Raw genomic sequence first — 19326 nt, 5'->3', positions numbered from 1 at the left:
GACTAGTTGGACTATATACAGGACTTGAATAGGATGGACTTGACTAGAATACAGTATATACAGGACTAGTTGAATAGGATGGACTTGACTAGAATACAGTATATACAGGACTAGTTGAATAGGATGGCCTTGACTAGAATACAGTATATACAGGACTAGTTGAATAGGATGGACTTGACTAGAATACAGTATATATACAGGACTAGTTGAATAGGATGGTATATACAGGACTAGTTGAATAGGATGGCCTTGAGAATACAGTATATACAGGACTAGTTGAATAGGATGGACTTGACTAGAATATAGTATATACAGGACTAGTTGAATAGGATGGACTTCACTAGAATATAGTATATACAGGACTAGTTGAATAGGATGGACTTGACTAGAATACAGTATATATACACAGGACTAGTTGAATAGGATGGCCTTGACTAGAATACAGTATATACAGGACTAGTTGAATAGGATGGCCTTGACTAGTACAGTATATACAGGACTAGTTGAATAGGATGGACTTGACTAGAATACAGTATATACAGGACTAGTTGAATAGGGGATGGCCTTGACTAGAATACAGTATATATACAGGACTAGTTGAATAGGATGGCCTTGACTAGAATACAGTATATATACAGGACTAGTTGAATAGGATGGACTTCACTAGAATACAGTAGGACTAGTTGAATAGGATGGACTTGACTAGAATACAGTATATATACACAGACTAGTTGAATAGGATGGACTTGACTAGAATACAGTATATACAGGACTAGTTGAATAGGATGGCCTTGACTAGAATACAGTATATATACAGGACTAGTTGAATAGGATGGACTTGACTAGAATAGGACTAGTATATACTTGACTAGAATACAGTAGGACTAGTTGAATAGGATGGCCTTGACTAGAATACAGTATATATACAGGACTAGTTGAATAGGATGGACTTGACTAGAATACAGTATATACAGGACTAGTTGAATAGGATGGACTTGACTAGAATACAGTATATACAGGACTAGTTGAATAGGATGGACTTGACTAGAATACAGTATATACAGGACTAGTTGAATAAGATGGACTTGACTAGAATACAGTATATACAGGACTAGTTGAATAGGATGGACTTGACTAGAATACAGTATATACAGGACTAGTTGAATAGGATGGACTTGACTAGAATACAGTATATACAAGACTAGTTGAATAGGATGGACTTCACAGAATACAGTATATACAGGACTAGTTGAATAGGATGGATGGAATACAGTATATACTTGAATAGGATGGACTAGAATACAGTATATATACAGGACTAGTTGAATAGGATGGCCTTGACTAGAATACAGTATATACAGGACTAGTTGAATAGGATGGACTTGACTAGAATACAGTATGGACTAGTGAATAGGATGGACTTGACTAGAATACAGTATATACAGGACTAGTTGAATAGGATGGACTTGACTAGAATACAGTATATATACAGGACTAGTTGAATAGGATGGACTTGACTAGAATACAGTATATACAGGACTAGTTGAATAGGATGGACTTGACTAGAATACAGTATATACAGGACTAGTTGAATAGGATGGACTTGACTAGAATACAGTATATACAGGACTAGTTGAATAGGATGGACTTGACTAGAATACAGTATATACAGGACTAGTTGAATAGGATGGACTGGAATACACTAGGACTAGTTGAATAGGATGGACTTGACTTACAGATATACTAGTTGAATAGGAATACTAGTGAATAGTACAGTATATATACAGGACTAGTTGAATAGGATGGACTTGACTAGAATACAGTATATACAGGACTAGTAATAGGATGGACTTGACTAGAATATATATACAGGACTAGTTGAATAGGATGGCCTTGACTAGAATACAGTATATATACAGGACTAGTTGAATAGGATGGACTTGACTAGAATACAGGACTAGTTGAATAGGATGGACTTCACTAGAATACAGTATATACAGGACTAGTTGAATAGGATGGACTTGACTAGAATACAGTATATATACACAGAACTAGTTGAATAGGATGGACTTGACTAGAATACAGTATATATACACAGGACTAGTTGAATAGGATGGCCTTGACTAGAATACAGTATATATACAGGACTAGTTGAATAGGATGGACTTGACTAGAATACAGTATATACAGGACTAGTTGAATAGGATGGACTTGGATGGGACTTGAATAGGATAGAATACAGTATATACAGGACTAGTTGAATAGGATGGACTTGACTTACAGTATATACAGGACTAGTTGAATAGGATGGACTTGACTAGAATACAGTATATACAGGACTAGTTGAATAGGATGGACTTGACTAGAATACAGTATATACAGGACTAGTTGAATAAGATGGACTTGACTAGAATACAGTATATACAGGACTAGTTGAATAGGATGGACTTGACTAGAATACAGTATATACAGGACTAGTTGAATAGGATGGACTTGACTAGAATACAGTATATACAAGGACTAGTTGAATAGGATGGACTTCACTAGAATACAGTATATACAGGACTAGTTGAATAGGATGGACTTGACTAGAATACAGTATATACAGGACTAGTTGAATAGGATGGACTTCACTAGAATATAGTATATACAGGACTAGTTGAATAGGATGGACTTGACTAGAATACAGTATATATACAGGACTAGTTGAATAGGATGGACTTCACTAGAATACAGTATATACAGGACTAGTTGAATAGGATGGTCTTGACTAGAATACAGTATATACAGGACTAGTTGAATAGGATGGTCTTGACTAGAATACAGTATATACAGGACTAGTTGAATAGGATGGACTTGACTAGAATACAGTATATATACAGGACTAGTTGAATAGGATGGCCTTGACTAGAATACAGTATATACAGGACTAGTTGAATAGGATGGACTTGACTAGAATACAGTATATACAGGACTAGTTGAATAGGATGGACTTGACTAGAATACAGTATATACAGGACTAGTTGAATAGGATGGCCTTGACTAGAATACAGTATATACAGGACTAGTTGAATAGGATGGACTTGACTAGAATACAGTATATACAGGACTAGTTGAATAGGATGGACTTCACTAGAATACAGTATATACAGGACTAGTTGAATAGGATGGCCTTGACTAGAATACAGTATATACAGGACTAGTTGAATAGGATGGCCTTGACTAGAATACAGTATATACAGGACTAGTTGAATAGGATGGACTTGACTAGAATACAGTATATACAGGACTAGTTGAATAGGATGGCCTTGACTAGAATACAGTATATACAGGACTAGTTGAATAGGATGGACTTGACTAGAATACAGTATATACAGGACTAGTTGAATAGGATGGCCTTGACTAGAATACAGTATATACAGGACTAGTTGAATAGGATGGACTTGACTAGAATACAGTATATACAGGACTAGTTGAATAGGATGGCCTTGACTAGAATACAGTATATATACAGGACTAGTTGAATAGGATGGACTTGACTAGAATACAGTATATACAGGACTAGTTGAATAGGATGGACTTGACTAGAATACAGTATATACAGGACTAGTTGAATAGGATGGACTTGACTAGAATACAGTATATACAGGACTAGTTGAATAGGATGGACTTGACTAGAATACAGTATATACAGGACTAGTTGAATAGGATGGACTTGACTAGAATACAGTATATACAGGACTAGTTGAATAGGATGGACTTGACTAGAATACAGTATATACAGGACTAGTTGAATAGGATGGACTTGACTAGAATACAGTATATATGAAGTGGTTAAAACAATATGTAAACATTATTAAAGTGACCAGTGTTCCATGTCTATGTACAAAGGGCAGCAGTCTCTAAGGTGCATGGTAGCGCAACCGGGTGGTAGTCAGCTAGTGACAAGTTCAGGGCAGGGTACTGGGTGGAGGCCGGCTAGTGATGGCTATATAACAGTCTGATGGCCTTGAGATAGAAGCTTTACTGACCTCGCCTTCTGGATGATAGCGATGTGAACAGGCCGTGGCTCGGGTGGTTGATGAACTTGATGATCTTTTTGGCCAACCTGTGACATTGGGTGCTGTTTATGTCCTGGAGGGCAGGCATTGTGCCCCGGTGATGCGTTGGGCAGACCACACCACCCTCTGGAGAGCCCTGAAGTTGCGAATGGTGTAGTTACCGTACCAGGCGGTGATTCAGCCCGACAGGATGCTCTCAATGGTGCATCTGTAAAGGTTTGTGGGTCTTAGGGGCCAAGCTGAATTTCTTCAGCCTCCTGAGGTTGAAGAGGTGCTGTTCAGCCTTCTTCACCACATTGTCTGTGTGGATGGACCATTTCAGATGGTCAGTGATGTGTACAAAAGGAACTTGACCGGCCCAGTCAATGTGGATGGGTAAAGAGGACCAGATTGGAGTTGTGATCTGATTTGCAAAAGGATAGAGGAGGACGAATACACATGTAAACAGCATGTTGTGCACTGCAGTGTGTAAATGCATGCTGGCTAGCATCAGAAACTCACCAGTTTGGAACATTCAGAATAGATTCTATTATGCTCCTTCTCCTGTCTTGACATTTTTATCCAATTCAGTGTTGATCAACATTAACAAACTAACTACTCTGCTGCCATTAGACAGGCTTGATTGTATTTACAGCTCTGATCTGGATGGTGGACTAGCCCTGTGTTGGATATTTGTCAACGGCCATTCCAATGGAGTGGTGCTTGGGGTGGGGGAGGGGCTAATGCCCCCCAAACCCTGATTATATAAATGTATAGGATACATAACTCTGCAACACAGGCTAGAAACAGGCTGTTGAAGGCACCAGAGAGATGTGCTCTATTGTACATGGGGATAACTGTATACATTTACATTCATTTAATTTAGGGTGGAAGGTAAAACCAAATAATTGATGGAATTGGCTCTAAATACTAGGGAGGGCGGCAGGTAGCCTAGTGGATAGAGCGTTGGACTAGTAACCCAAAGGTTGCAAGATCGATTCCCCGAGCTGACAAGGTAAAAATGTTCCTAGGCCGTCATTGAAAATAAAAATGTGTTCTTAACAGACTTATCTAATTAAATAAAGGTTAAATACTACATCATAATGAGCAGCAGTAGGTCAGGTGTTTTGGTTTTCCTCTGGTTATTTTGACAAATCACGATTTGTCAGGTGTTGGCGTCCTCCTCGTTTCATCATCTCTTCAGCTCACCAACCAACACGTATGAACCCAGAACTAAATCGGCTGACCAATTACGTGAGACGTTATTTCTGGGTTAACCAAGATTAACTCGGGTGAAAGATGTGTTGAACTCCACTGAATGCTCAATCAAAGGTTCTGAACATAAGACAGGAGGCATGACAAGTGTTATCAGTTTTGACATTTGTAAAAAAAAAAATATATATATATACCACTTCCATATGAAAAATGTGCCAAAATGATTGAAAATGTTGTGGAAAGTGGTGATCAGTGACACAATTCAGGAGAAATGTGATATTAGAAGTATGCACCAATCAATCAGAGATTCAGACTAAAGTAATCAAATGTTTGGTCTAATGATATTCTATGTACAATACTTCCTGTGGTCACCAGGACAGAGCTAGTCCGTCCCCCTCCACCCTGCCGGAGTCCCCTGGTCACAACTCTCCTGGTAGCGCCTTACTGCTGGATCTGAAGAGGGTTTCTGTGCTGCTGGTCGACTGCAGGAAAACAGCAGGGCAGAGTGGAACTGTGAGAGAAGGACACGAGGAGGATGAGAAGGAAGAAGATGGAGATTTGATTTCATCAAGTAAGAACAATAGGGGGGGGTGGATTAGACTACAATCTGCTTCTGCAACTTCTGTTAATTCATTCATGAACAGTAAACACTCAGTGGCCAGTAAATGATCGATCCAGTTTTGTGAATGGAGTGGGGTTGTTACCTAATAAACTGGCGAATGAGTGTATATTGAGGATAATGACAGCAGGTAGTCTAGTAGTTAAAAGCGTTGGGCCACTAATCGAAAAGTTGCTTGTTCAAATCTCTGAGCCAACTAGGTAAAACATCTGTCTGTGTGCCCTTGAGAAAGGTACAAAACCCTAAATGCTCCTGTAAGTCGCTCTAGAGAAAAGCGTCTGCTAAATAACAAAAAGAAAGTGTTTATGGACCCATATTTCCAAAACCTATTATTCAGTGTCTTTGTTTCACAGGTGACACCCCTAACCGTCGTTCTCTCAGTGGGAGGAGCTTATCATCTGGGGAGCCTCAACAACATGTTGCTGACGAGACAGAGAAGAGTCTCTCCAGATCAGAACACCTCAAGAAACACCAGCAGAGATGTAGAGGGAAGAAACCTCACCACTACTGCTCTGACTGTGGGAAGAGTTTCACTAGCAGGAGTGGCTTCATTATGCACCAGCGGATTCACACCCGAGAGAAACCGTACTGCTGCTCTCAGTGTGGGAAGAGTTTCACCTGTGCAGGAGGTCTTAAAGTACACCAAAGAATCCATACTGGAGAGAAGCCTTACAGCTGCCCAGAATGTGGGAAGTGTTTTACTGCTTCTAACGCCTTCAAATATCATTTGCGAATTCATACAGGGGAGCGGCCTTACCCCTGCCTTGATTGTGGAAAGAGCTTCAACCAGTCATGCAACCTGACGACACACAAGCTAACACACACTGGAGTGAAGCCTTATAGCTGTGATCAGTGTGGGAAGAGCTTCAATCAGGCAGTCCACCTGACCACACACAAGCTAACACACACTGGAGTGAAGCCTTACAGCTGTGATCAGTGTGGAAAGCGCTTTGCTGTAGCTTCCACCCTGAATAGACACCAGGTAACACACACAGGAGTTAAGCCTTATAGCTGTGATCAGTGTGGGAAGAGCTTTTCTGTAGTTTCCTCCCTGATTAGACACCAGGCAACACACACTGGAGAGAGAACTTATGTTTGTCTATGTGGGAAGAGCTTTGCTCTAGCTTCCACCCTGACTACACATCAGCGAACACACACTGGAGAGAAACCTTATAGCTGTGATCAGTGTGGAAAGAGCTTTGCTGTATCAGAAAAACTAATTATACACCAGCGAACACACACAGGAGAAAAGCCTTATAGCTGTGATCAGTGTGGGAAGAGCTTCAGTCAATCAGTACACCTGAATACACACCAGCGAACACACACAGGAGAGAATCCTTATAGCTGTGATCAGTGTGGGAAGAGCTTCAGTCAATCAGTACACCTGAATACACACCAGCGAACACACACAGGAGAGAAACCTTACAGCTGTGAGCATTGTGAAAAGAGTTTCAGTCAATCAGGGAGCCTAAATTCACACCAGCGAACACACACTGGAGAGAAACCCTATGTCTGTTTTTGTGGGAAGAGCTTTGCTCATTTAGGGCCAATGAAAAAACACCAGAAAGCAAAAATGTGCCGTATTTCATCTTCCGATCCGACACCGGTTCCAGATCCCTAAATAAAGGATCAATAGAAAACATATATTGAACAGTCATATCCATCTCTTTCTTGCTCTGCTTTCTTAACACTATGAACAAGGCAGGTCCTACAGGCCCTAGTTTTGTCGCACCTTGACTACTGTTCAGTCGTGTGGTGAGATGCCACTAAAAAGGACTTAGGAAAATTGCAAGAACAGGGCAGCACGGCTGACCCTTAGATGTACACAGAGAGATAATATTAATAATATGCATATCAATCTCTCCTTGCTCAAAGTGGAGGAGAGATTGACTTCCTCACTACTTGTATTTATGAGGTATTAAAACATGTTGAATGCACCGAGCTGTCTGTTTGAACTACTGGCACACAGCTCGGACACCCATGCATACCTTACAAGACATGCCACAGGAGGTCTCTTCACAGTCCGCAAGTCCAGAACAGACTATGGGAAGCGCACAGTACTACATGAGTCATGACTACATAGAACTCTATTCCACAGTACTACATAGAGCCATGACTACATGGAACTCTATTCCACAGTACTACATGAGTCATGACTACATAGAACTCTATTCCACAGTACTACATAGAGTCATGACTACATAGAACTCTATTCCACAGTACTACATAGAGCCATGACTACATAGAACTCTATTCCACAGTACTACATAGAGCCATGACTACATAGAACTCTATTCCACAGTACTACATAGAGCCATGACTACATAGAACTCTATTCCACAGTACCACATAGAGCCATGACTACATAAAACTCTATTCCACAGTACTACATAGAGCCATGACTACATAGACCTCTATTCCACAGTACTACATAGAGCCATGACTACATAGAACTCTATTCCACAGTACATTTACATTTAAGTCATTTAGCAGACGCTCTTATCCAGAGCGACTTACAAATTGGTGCTTTCACCTTATGACATCCAGTGGAACAGCCACTTTACAATAGTGCATCTAGGTCTTTTAAGGGGGGTGAGAAGGATTACTTTATCCTATCCTAGGCATTCCTTAAAGAGGTGGGGTTTCAGGTGTCTCCGGAAGGTGGTGATTGACTCCGCTGTCCTGGCGTCGTGAGGGAGTTTGTTCCACCATTGGGGGGCCAGAGCAGCGAACAGTTTTGACTGGGCTGAGCGGGAACTGTACTTCCTCAGTGGTAGGGAGGCGAGCAGGCCAGAGGTGGATGAACGCAGTGCCCTTGTTTGGGTGTAGGGCCTGATCAGAGCCTGGAGGTACTGAGGTGCCGTTCCCCTCACAGCTCCGTAGGCAAGCACCATGGTCTTTTAGCGGATGCGAGCTTCAACTGGAAGCCAGTGGAGAGAGCGGAGGAGCGGGGTGACGTGAGAGAACTTGGGAAGGTTGAACACCAGACGGGCTGCGGCGTTCTGGATGAGTTGTAGGGGTTTAATGGCACAGGCAGGGAGCCCAGCCAACAGCGAGTTGCAGTAATCCAGACGGGAGATGACAAGTGCGTGCCTGGATTGGGACCTGCGCCGCTTCCTGTGTGAGGCAGGGTCGTACTCTGCGGATGTTGTAGAGCATGAACCTACAGGAACGGGCCACCGCCTTGATGTTAGTTGAGAACGACAGGGTGTTGTCCAGGATCACGCCAAGGTTCTTAGCGCTCTGGGAGGAGGACACGATGGAGTTGTCAACCGTTATGGCGAGATCATGGAACGGGCAGTCCTTCCCGGGAGGAAGAGCAGCTCCGTCTTGCCGAGGTTCAGCTTGAGGTGGTGATCCGTCATCCACACTGATATGTCTGCCAGACATGCAGAGATGCGATTCGCCACCTGGTCATCAGAGGGGGAAAGGAGAAGATTAATTGTGTGTCGTCTGCATAGCAATGATAGGAGAGACCATGTGAGGTTATGACAGAGCCAAGTGACTTGGTGTATAGCGAGAATAGGAGAGGGCCTAGAACAGAGCCCTGGGGACACCAGTGGTGAGAGCGCGTGGTGAGGAGACAGATTCTCGCCACGCCACCTGGTAGGAGCGACCTGTCAGGTAGGACGCAATCCAAGCATGGGCCGCGCCGGAGATGCCCAACTCGGAGAGGGTGGAGAGGAGGATCTGATGGTTCACAGTATCGAAGGCAGCCGATAGGTCTAGAAGGATGAGAGCAGAGGAGAGAGAGTTAGCTTTAGCAGTGCGGAGTGCCTCCGTGATACAGAGAAGAGCAGTCTCAGTTGAATGACTAGTCTTGAAACCTGACTGATTTGGATCAAGAAGGTCATTCTGAGAGAGATAGCGGGAGAGCTGGCCAAGGACGGCACGTTCAAGAGTTTGAGAGAAAAGAAAGAAGGGATACTGGTCTGTAGTTGTTGACATCGGAGGGATCGAGTGTAGGTTTTTTCAGAAGGGGTGCAACTCTCGCTCTCTTGAAGACGGGAGGGACGTAGCCAGCGGTCAGGGATGAGTTGATGAGCGAGGTGAGGTAAGGGAGAAGGTCACCGGAAATGGTCTGGAGAAGAGAGGAGGGGATAGGGTCAAGCGGGCAGGTTGTTGGGCGGCCGGCCGTCACAAGACGCGAGATGTCATCTGGAGAGAGAGGGAGAAAGAGGTCAGAGCACAGGGTAGGGCAGTGTGAGCAGAACCAGCGGTGTCGTTTGACTTAGCAAACGAGGATCGGATGTCGTCGACCTTCTTTTCAAAATGGTTGACGAAGTCATCTGCAGAGAGGGAGGAGGGGGAGGGGAGGAGGATTCAGGAGGGAGGAGAAGGTGGCAAAGAGCTTCCTAGGGTTAGAGGCAGATGCTTGGAATTTAGAGTGGTAGAAAGTGGCTTTAGCAGCAGAGACAGAGGAGGAAAATGTAGAGAGGAGGGAGTGAAAGGATGCCAGGTCCGCAGGGAGGCGAGTTTTCCTCCATTTCCGCTCGGCTGCCCGGAGCCCTGTTCTGTGAGCTCGCAATGAGTCGTCGAGCCACGGAGCGGGAGGGGGGAGGACCGAGCCGGCCTGGAGGATAGGGGACATAGAGAGTCAAAGGATGCAGAAAGGGAGGAGAGGAGGGTTGAGGAGGCAGAATCAGGAGATAGGTTGGAGAAGGTTTGAGCAGAGGGAAGAGATGATAGGATGGAAGAGGAGAGAGTAGCGGGGAGAGAGAGAGCGAAGGTTGGGACGGCGCGATACCATCCGAGTAGGGGCAGTGTGGGAAGTGTTGGATGAGAGCGAGAGGGAAAAGGATACAAGGTAGTGGTCGGAGACTTGGAGGGGAGTTGCAATGAGGTTAGTGGAAGAACAGCATCTAGTAAAGATGAGGTCGAGCGTATTGCCTGCCTTGTGAGTAGGGGGAAGGTGAGAGGGTGAGGTCAAAAGAGGAGAGGAGTGGAAAGAAGGAGGCAGAGAGGAATGAGTCAAAGGTAGACGTGGGGAGGTTAAAGTCGCCCAGAACTGTGAGAGGTGAGCCGTCCTCAGGAAAGGAGCTTATCAAGGCATCAAGCTCATTGATGAACTCTCCGAGGGAACCTGGAGGGCGATAAATGATAAGGATGTTAAGCTTGAAAGGGCTGGTAACTGTGACAGCATGGAATTCAAAGGAGGCGATAGACAGATGGGTAAGGGAGAAAGAGAGAATGACCACTTGGGAGAGATGAGGATCCCGGTGCCACCACCCCGCTGACCAGAAGCTCTCGGGGTGTGCGAGAACACGTGGGCGGACGAAGAGAGCAGTAGGAGTAGCGGTGTTGTCTGTGGTGATCCATGTTTCCGTCAGTGCCAAGAAGTCGAGGGACTGGAGGGAGGCATAGGCTGAGATGAACTCTGCCTTGTTGGCCGCAGATCGGCAGTTCCAGAGGCTACCGGAGACCTGGAACTCCACGTGGGTCGTGCGCGCTGGGACCACCAGATTAGGGTGGCCGCGGCCACGCGGTGTGGAGCGTTTGTATGGTCTGTGCAGAGAGGAGAGAACAGGGATAGACAGACACATAGTTGACAGGCTAGAGAAGAGGCTACGCTAATGCAAAGGAGACTGGAATGACAAGTGGACTACACGTCTCGAATGTTCAGAAAGTTAAGCTTACGTAGCAAGAATCTAATTGACTAAAATGATTAAAATGATACAGTACTGCTGAGGTAGGCTAGCTGGCAGTGGCTGCGTTGTTGACTTTGTAGGCTAGCTGGCAGTGGCTGCGTTGTTGACACTACACTAATCAAGTCGTTCCGTTGAGTGTAAAGTTTCTACAATGCTGCTATTCGGGGGCTAGCTGGCTAGCTAGCAGTGTTGATTACGTTACGTTGCGTTAAAAGAACGACAATAGCTGGCTAGCTAACCTAGAAAATCGCTCTAGACTACACAATTATCTTTGAAACAAAGACGGCTATGTAGCTAGCTATGTAGCTAGCTACGATCAAACAAATCACACCGTTGGGACTGTAATGAAATGAAATGAAAATGTGATACTACCTGTGGAGCGAAGCGGAATGCGACCGAATGCGAAAGTTCTATTCAGTAGACGTTGGCTAGCTGTTGGCTAGCTAGGAGTGACTCCTACGTTAAGGACGACAAATAGCTGGCTAGCTAACCTCGGTAAATTAAGATAATCACTCTAAGACTACACACTCTAAACTACACAATTATCTTGGATACGAAGACAGCAAAGACAACTATGTAGCTAGCTAACACTACACTAATCAAGTCGTTCAGTTGAGTGTGATAGTTACTACAGTGCTACGGTAGACGGTGAACGTTTGCTAGCTGGCTAGCTGCTGGGCAGATAGGAGGACCACGAAATACGATAATTACGCAATTATCTTTGATACAAAGACGGCTATGTAGCTAGCTAAGAAGAAATTGCTAAGATTAGACAAATCAAACCGTTGTACTATAATGAAATGTAATGAAAAGTTATACAACCTGCAGACCGAAGCGCGGATGGGACCGCTCGCTCCAACCCGAAAGTATCAGTACTACATAGAGCCATGACTACATAGAACTCTATTCCACATCAAATAACTGATGCAGTAAAATTAGATTTAAGAAGCAGATTAAAGCAACACAAACACAGACACATACACACACGATAACATACACACACGATAACATACACATGGATTTGGTACTGTAGATATGAGGCAGTGGTGGAGTAGGGGCCTGATGGCACACAGTGCTAATATATTGTAATTCTTTTTTTAATTGTATAAACTGCCTTAATCTCAATTGTCTCGAGTCTTAAAAATCCCTTTTTAACCTGTCTCCTCCCCTTCATCTACATTGATTTGAAGTGGCTTTAACAAGTGACATCAATAAGTGATCACATCTTTCACTTGGATTCACCTGTTCAGTCTTTGTCATGGAAAGAGCAGGTGATCATAATGTTTTGTCCACTCAGTGTGTCCATTAATATGTTATTAATATATCAAGTCATAAATGTTAATTCCTCACTACATGCAAATATGAACTGGCCAGCTACATTTTTCTGGTTGTAAGCAAATCACAATATCCAGAATTCATAGCGATTTCAGGACTTGGAGTACCGCCCTGTGAAGGTGTATCCAGTTGATGTGAGAAAAATGTCTGTAGCCATCACTTTCAACCAGAGGATTTTGAAACAGAACTGAATTCTCAACTCTTGGGGTTGCCATGCCGTTGAACGTTGAAAAGTGATTCTATTCTATCAAATTATTTTTTTCCTCTCTTTCATCTCAAAGATGAAGGCATCCAGTCAGCTAACATCAGCACAGCAGAAGAAAAAAAATCTGAGGTAGCTAACGAACTACATTTGTATATCTAAACCAAAATCTAGCTAGCATTCCTGATACGCTGGCGAGACATTCCAAAGCATATCAATGTAATTTGCCAGCTGTTATCTGGCTATGTGATTTGTAATTTTGCAAGCTGGTTAGGTATTAGTAAGGAGGGGATTATGTGGGTGACTGACTGGTGTCTGGGGGGGTCAGAGGAGGAAGAGAAGCACCATCCTCAGTGACTTTTCAGATAAAACATTTTAAGTTATCCTTTTTAGATAACTATACTAAATATAATCATGTTACCAAGTAATTTATTAAAACATACTATTTTTCAATGAAGGTCTACAGTAGCCTCATCAGCACTGTAGAGTAGCACCATGGTGTAGCTGGAAGACAGCTAGCTTCCATCCTCGTCTGGGTACAATGACTTCAATACAAAACCTAGGAGGCTCATGGTTCACACCCCCTTCCATAGACTTACACATTAATTATGACAACTTCTGGAGGATGTCCTCCAACCTATCAGAGCTCTTGCAGCATGAACTGACATGGGGTTGTGTGTTTTTAATGAGTGTAGGGGGCAGCTGCTGAAAAGTACCTGGGTGTACAAGATTTTACTGCAGAAGAGTTAATAGATGTTTTGAGATGTCAATATATATATATATATATATATGAAAACACCCACTACTGTAGAGTAGAGTAGTTCACTTTTTGGCCTATCCCTCTATACTGGTATATATCTACTCTCACCACTCCTCCCCCTTAACCCATCTTCCTCTGCTTTCTTCACTGCCTCAGCATATGACAACTTCTGCTCTCCTCTAACCCTGGAGAACCTCAACCTACCTCTCTCTCACACGGGACATGTCTGATCCCCAGCTCTATGGGCACCCCTACAATTAACACATTACACTACTTTCCCCAATACTACACATTCCTTTGTCTCGTGCCCTTCTGCACACTTCTCACACCTTGGACCTTCCCACCTACACACTGCTGCCACATAGGAACACCTTGGACCCTCCCTACAACCTTAACACATTAACACCTTGGACCCTTTCCACTGCACATACACCTTGGACCCTCCCTATTCCTTTGGACCCTCCCTACTACACACTGCTGCCCTTCACCTGGACCCTCCTCACACACTGCTGCCACATAGGACACTTCCCTCCTACACACTGCTGCCACATAGGAACACCTTGGACCCTCCCTACTACACACTGCTGCCACATAGGAACACCTTGGACCCTCCCTACTACACACTGCTGCCACATAGGAACACCTTGGACCCTCCCTACTACACACTGCTGCCACATAGGAACACCTTGGACCCTCCCTACTACACACTGCTGCCACATAGGAACACCTTTCTGCCCAACAGAAACACAAACAATTATCACTAGACAACTTCTAGTTACTCCCTCCGATTCCACATGACCCAACTCTTTTTTCACCCACCGTGAAACCACAAATGGATCAGCCAAAAGGCAAGAGTCCACTTTTTCCATAAACTTCACTCCTACTGTCAGACTCTTCCTCATCCTCCGATAACTTTACCACACCTTCCACTTCCGATACTTCACCCTCATTCACTTCCATTTCTTCTCCTGTCTTCAGCTCCCTCTGCTTACACTTTCTACCATTGTTCTTTGACAAACCATCTCCCTTTTTTCCCCACCATTTTTATCCAACTCGAGCTCACCCTCTTCCCTCGCTCTCTTAGACCTCTTTCTCCCTCTCTTTTTCCCTCCATTCCTCCTCCATTTTCCAAGTACACATCTCCTTATGATAATACTGCCGCTCCATCCCTGACACCCATCTTGTACTTGCTTTCTCTAGGGACTCCATTTTCCCCTTGACCCACATTGACAAATTAGATTTTTTTTACTGGATGTCTTTCTGGCTTCAAAACAAACACCACAGTCATTCGTTTTTATGATTATTTCCAATCCCGTGTATCAAATGCTGGACCCGCTCACCTGCTTAGCTAACCTTGCTTGCTACCATCTGTATATCTATAATCCCATTTATTAACGTTAATCTGTTTTTGTAGTTAAAATAATTGATCGTCTCCAGTGTGTTGTTTTCATCTCTCTCCACCTTCCTCTCTTCCTCTCTCCACTTTCCTCTCTTCCTCTCTCCACCTTCCTCTCTTCCTCTCTCTCCACCTTCCTCTCTTCCTCTCTCCACTTTCCTCTCTCCACTTTCCTCTCTTCCTCTCTCCACTTTCCTCTCTTCCTCTCTCCACTTTCCTCTCTTCCTCTCTCCACTTTCCTCTCTCCCTCTCCACTTTCCTCTCTTCCTCTCTCCACTTTCCTCTCTTCCTCTCTCCACTTTCCTCTCTCCACTTTCCTCTCTTCCTCTCTCCACGTTCCTCTCTCCACTTTCCTCTCTCCACTTTCCTCTCTTCCTCTCTCCACGTTCCTCTCTCCACTTTCCTCTCTCCACTTTCCTCTCTTCCTCTCTCCACGTTCCTCTCTCCACTTTCCTCTCTCCACTTTCCTCTCTTCCTCTCTCCACTTTCCTCTCTTCCTCTCTCCACTAAAAATCAAATCAAATGTTATTGGTCACATACACATAGTTGGCAGATGTTAATGTGAGTGTAGAGAAATGCTTGTGCTTCTAGTTCCGACAGTGCAGTAACATCTAACAAGTAATCTAACAATTCCCCAACGACTACCTAATAGACACAATTTTAAAGGGGTGAATGAGAATATGTACATATAAATATATAGATGAGCAATGGCCGAGCGGCATAGGTAAGGTGCAATAGATGGTATAAAATACAGTATACACATGTGATAGGAGTAATGTAAGATATGTAAACATTTATTAAAGTGGCATTATTTAAAGTGGCATTGTTTAAAGTGATTGGGTCTCATTGTAGGCAGCAGCCTCTCGGAGTTAGTGATTGTTGTTCAGTAGTCTGATGGCCTTGAGATTGAAAACACTGTAAACTGATGATTTTAGATGAGGATGCTGTTACAGTAACAAGTCACATTGACAAGTGAATCTTGAGCAATGTTGCATGGGGCAGAAATTGCACCAGGTTACACCAATACCTTTTTACTGTAGGTTTCTGCTACATGCCACAATACCCCCATATCTGATGGTTTCGTCTATGTATTTACTGTATAAGGATACTGAAACTATGAGACTGACATTTTTCTCAACATTCTCCAAGTGGGATAACTAGCAGCAGTAGTTCTGGTGTTTAGGTTTTGCGTCACAGGTTATTTGAACAAGTCATGATTTCGCAGGTGTTACCATCTTTCACATGTTGGAAGGGGACATTCAGCCCGTATCATGAAAGAGCGGGTCGAGCTCCTCGTTACGGATCTTCTCCTTGTTCTACCATCTGTTAAACCATCTGTTTACCTAATAAACTGGCCACTGAGTGTATATTGATATGGGTGGCAGGTAGTCTAGTGGTTAAGAGCGTTGGGCCACTAATCGAAAGGTTTCTGGTTCGAATCTTTGAGCCGACTAGATGAAAAATCTGTCTGTGCCCTTGAGCAAGGTACTTAATAACCCTAATTGCTCCTGTAAGTAGCTCTGAATAAGAGCTTCTGCTAAATAGCAAAACCGGTCTATTCAATGTCTTTGTTTCACAGGGGACTCTCCTAACCGTCGCGCTCTCAGTGGGAGGGGCTAATCACCTGGTGCGCTTCAACCACATCATGTTGCTGACGAGACAGAGAAGAGTCTCTCCAGATCAGAACACCTTAAGAAACACCAGCAGAGATGTACAGGGAAGAAACCTCACCACTGCTGCTCTGACTGTGGGAAGAGTTATGCCGTAGTGTCCATCCTGAATAGACACCATCGAACACACACTGGAGAGACACCTTGGATATATGTGGGAAGAGCTTTGTTAATTTAGGACCAATGAGACAACACCAAAAAGCACAAACATGGCTTATTTCATCTCCCATCTATCCAACACCAGTTCCAGATCCCTTAATAAAGGATCAATAGAAAACATCTAGTGAACAGTCATATCCATCTCCCATTAAACAGTTGCTTTAGTCTGATCACCATGGTAACCTCTGTGCAGCATAATATGCAGCTCTGATCTGTCTGAACCTGTGATTGATTAAAATGCTCCTTTAAAAGGATCAATAATACATTGGATAATAATATCCATGAGGTCCAGGTAATAACTATGCATACTGTCTCTTGTAACAATAGATTTATGTAATAAAACTGGTAAATGTAATGTCTTGTTGGTTAATATGATAACATGTTGAATTGTAGTAATAAATTACTCAATTTAAAGTAATAAGTTACATTATGTGAGTAACAACTAAACCAATGTTTTATGTGTTACCTCACTAATGTTAATGCACATATCACCCTCCACCAATTACAAACCTATGCACCTGTACTCACACACAAACACACACTCTTGTATTTGTCACATACACACGTTTAGCAGATGTTATTGCGGGTGTAGAAATGCTTGTGTTCCTAACTCCAACAGTGCAGTTATATCTAACAAAATACAACAATACTCACAAATACAAAAGTAAAATAATGGAATTCTTGAAATGTACACACATGTACATTCATACACGTACTTTGATCAACAAATAATCTGAATGAATCTGCAGGCCTTATAGTCAATGAGCCAGGGTGCTCGGTGGGGCTCACCTCAGGTTGAAAATGTCTCATAGGGTTTTTTTAAGGTCCATGTCCCTGGAGTTGAATGTGTTCTATCACAGCAGCAATGGTAGCTTTATGTGTGTTTATCACTATTTCTATTCATCCCTCCATCCCTTTCAGTTTGCCCATAGGGTAAAACCCCTATGACAATGTCAGCATACAGTACATCAGGTTATTACTCATATTTACCCTTTAATCATATATCATTGGAAATATTAGATTCATAGCTGTCCATCAGACACATCTTCAGATTGACAGAAATTTGATATTTGACCTCTAGTATACATATCAAAATTAGCTGTCATAGATTTTAAAACAAAATTATACATTTCAACTTTGTTTGACAATTGATTCTGAAACGTCATAAATTACCTTTCAAAAGTGTCCAGGCCTCGGGCGGGGATAACCCCTTACCGGACCCCCACCCCACGCCTCAGAGGACTCTGTTGTCAACGTCAGAAGACTAAGAGTGAAAAATATGTTCAGATAGAAACATAAAATAGACAAAAATACTTTGATAATGTAATGTGTTGTCAGTTGGATGAAACAGGACCAAAATACACGTTTGGAAAATGTGAAGATCATTGAAGCAAATTAAAAATAGTAAGGGACCAAGTATGGACCGTTGCCAGAAGAAGGTGAAGAGTGAAGAACATTTTCACTCTGACTCCAATATTATGTTAATGCTACAAGCCCATAATTGTATCAATGAATCTAGCCAAGGTAGTGAGCCATGAGTCACCACTCAGAATACTATATGATGCAAGTGTCTAGGTTTACCGTTATGCATTCATTAAAAGACTAAGGGATAACAGCTAATATCTTGCAATCAATGACCTTTTTAAAATGGACAATTCTGTGACCTGTCATGGGCAAGATTTGAAATGACAATACCTAGCAAAGGTGTCAGTTGGAGATGATGTGCAGGAGCTTTTAAGGGTTTGTAGTCTTGCATGATGTCTACTTTTATCCTAATTAGCGTGTAATTAGAGACGATTATATTGATAAAAGTCACCTTGTCCGAGAGAGATTGAAATGGTTCTCAAAATGTCTCTCCAGGGTAAATCTATGGAAATCCCCTATGGGTAAAGTGAAAGTGGAAAGCAATTGGAACCATTTCCTAGTTTGACCATTTGGTTTTAAGGGTATTATGACTCATCCACTGTGGGGCTCTAAAGAGAGAAATAGTAATGACATCTTTCTATAGGCACTAATTTTGCCATGGTTCGCTGGACAAAGACAAAGACTATGGGGAAAATGAATGGCGGTTTTGCATGGATTTGGATAAATGCTGAAAATAAGGACTGTTGTAAACACAGGTTCAGGATCTCTTGTTCGTTTTGTTCATCAATCTTTATTTGCTAATGTCAATTATGCAATACAAAAAAGCATTTACATCACATAAAGGCTTCATTATTACTAAAGGTCATATTAACTGACTGCTATTATCTCATAGAACAAACGTATAAGATCTCCTTAGC

General features: G+C 42.9%; 1 protein-coding gene across 4 annotated transcripts in view; it reads left to right on the top strand.

Annotated features, from left to right (window-relative positions):
• LOC115119072 (zinc finger protein OZF-like) overlaps positions 1–17399 on the top strand; it is a 54962-nt gene extending 37563 nt beyond the window's left edge. The window contains exons 2-4 of one of the 4 annotated variants that reach the window (XM_065010749.1): positions 5631–5826; positions 6228–6856; positions 16795–17399. In XM_065010749.1, coding sequence (XP_064866821.1) covers positions 5631–5826; positions 6228–6856; positions 16795–16983 — 1014 coding nt within the window. In that variant the 3' untranslated portion in view covers positions 16984–17399. Of the gene's footprint in view, positions 1–5630; positions 5827–6227; positions 8461–16794 lie in introns of those variants that run through there. The other 3 variants (XM_065010745.1, XM_065010747.1, XM_065010746.1) reach the window with 3 other exon arrangements.
• Positions 17400–19326: the final 1927 nt, after the last annotated feature.

The sequence above is a fragment of the Oncorhynchus nerka genome, linkage group LG26, assembly GCF_034236695.1.
Source record: "Oncorhynchus nerka isolate Pitt River linkage group LG26, Oner_Uvic_2.0, whole genome shotgun sequence".
NCBI lineage: Eukaryota > Metazoa > Chordata > Actinopteri > Salmoniformes > Salmonidae > Oncorhynchus > Oncorhynchus nerka.
The sequence above is the reverse complement of the archived record's forward strand: the minus strand, read 5'-3'. Positions and strand labels throughout refer to the sequence as shown.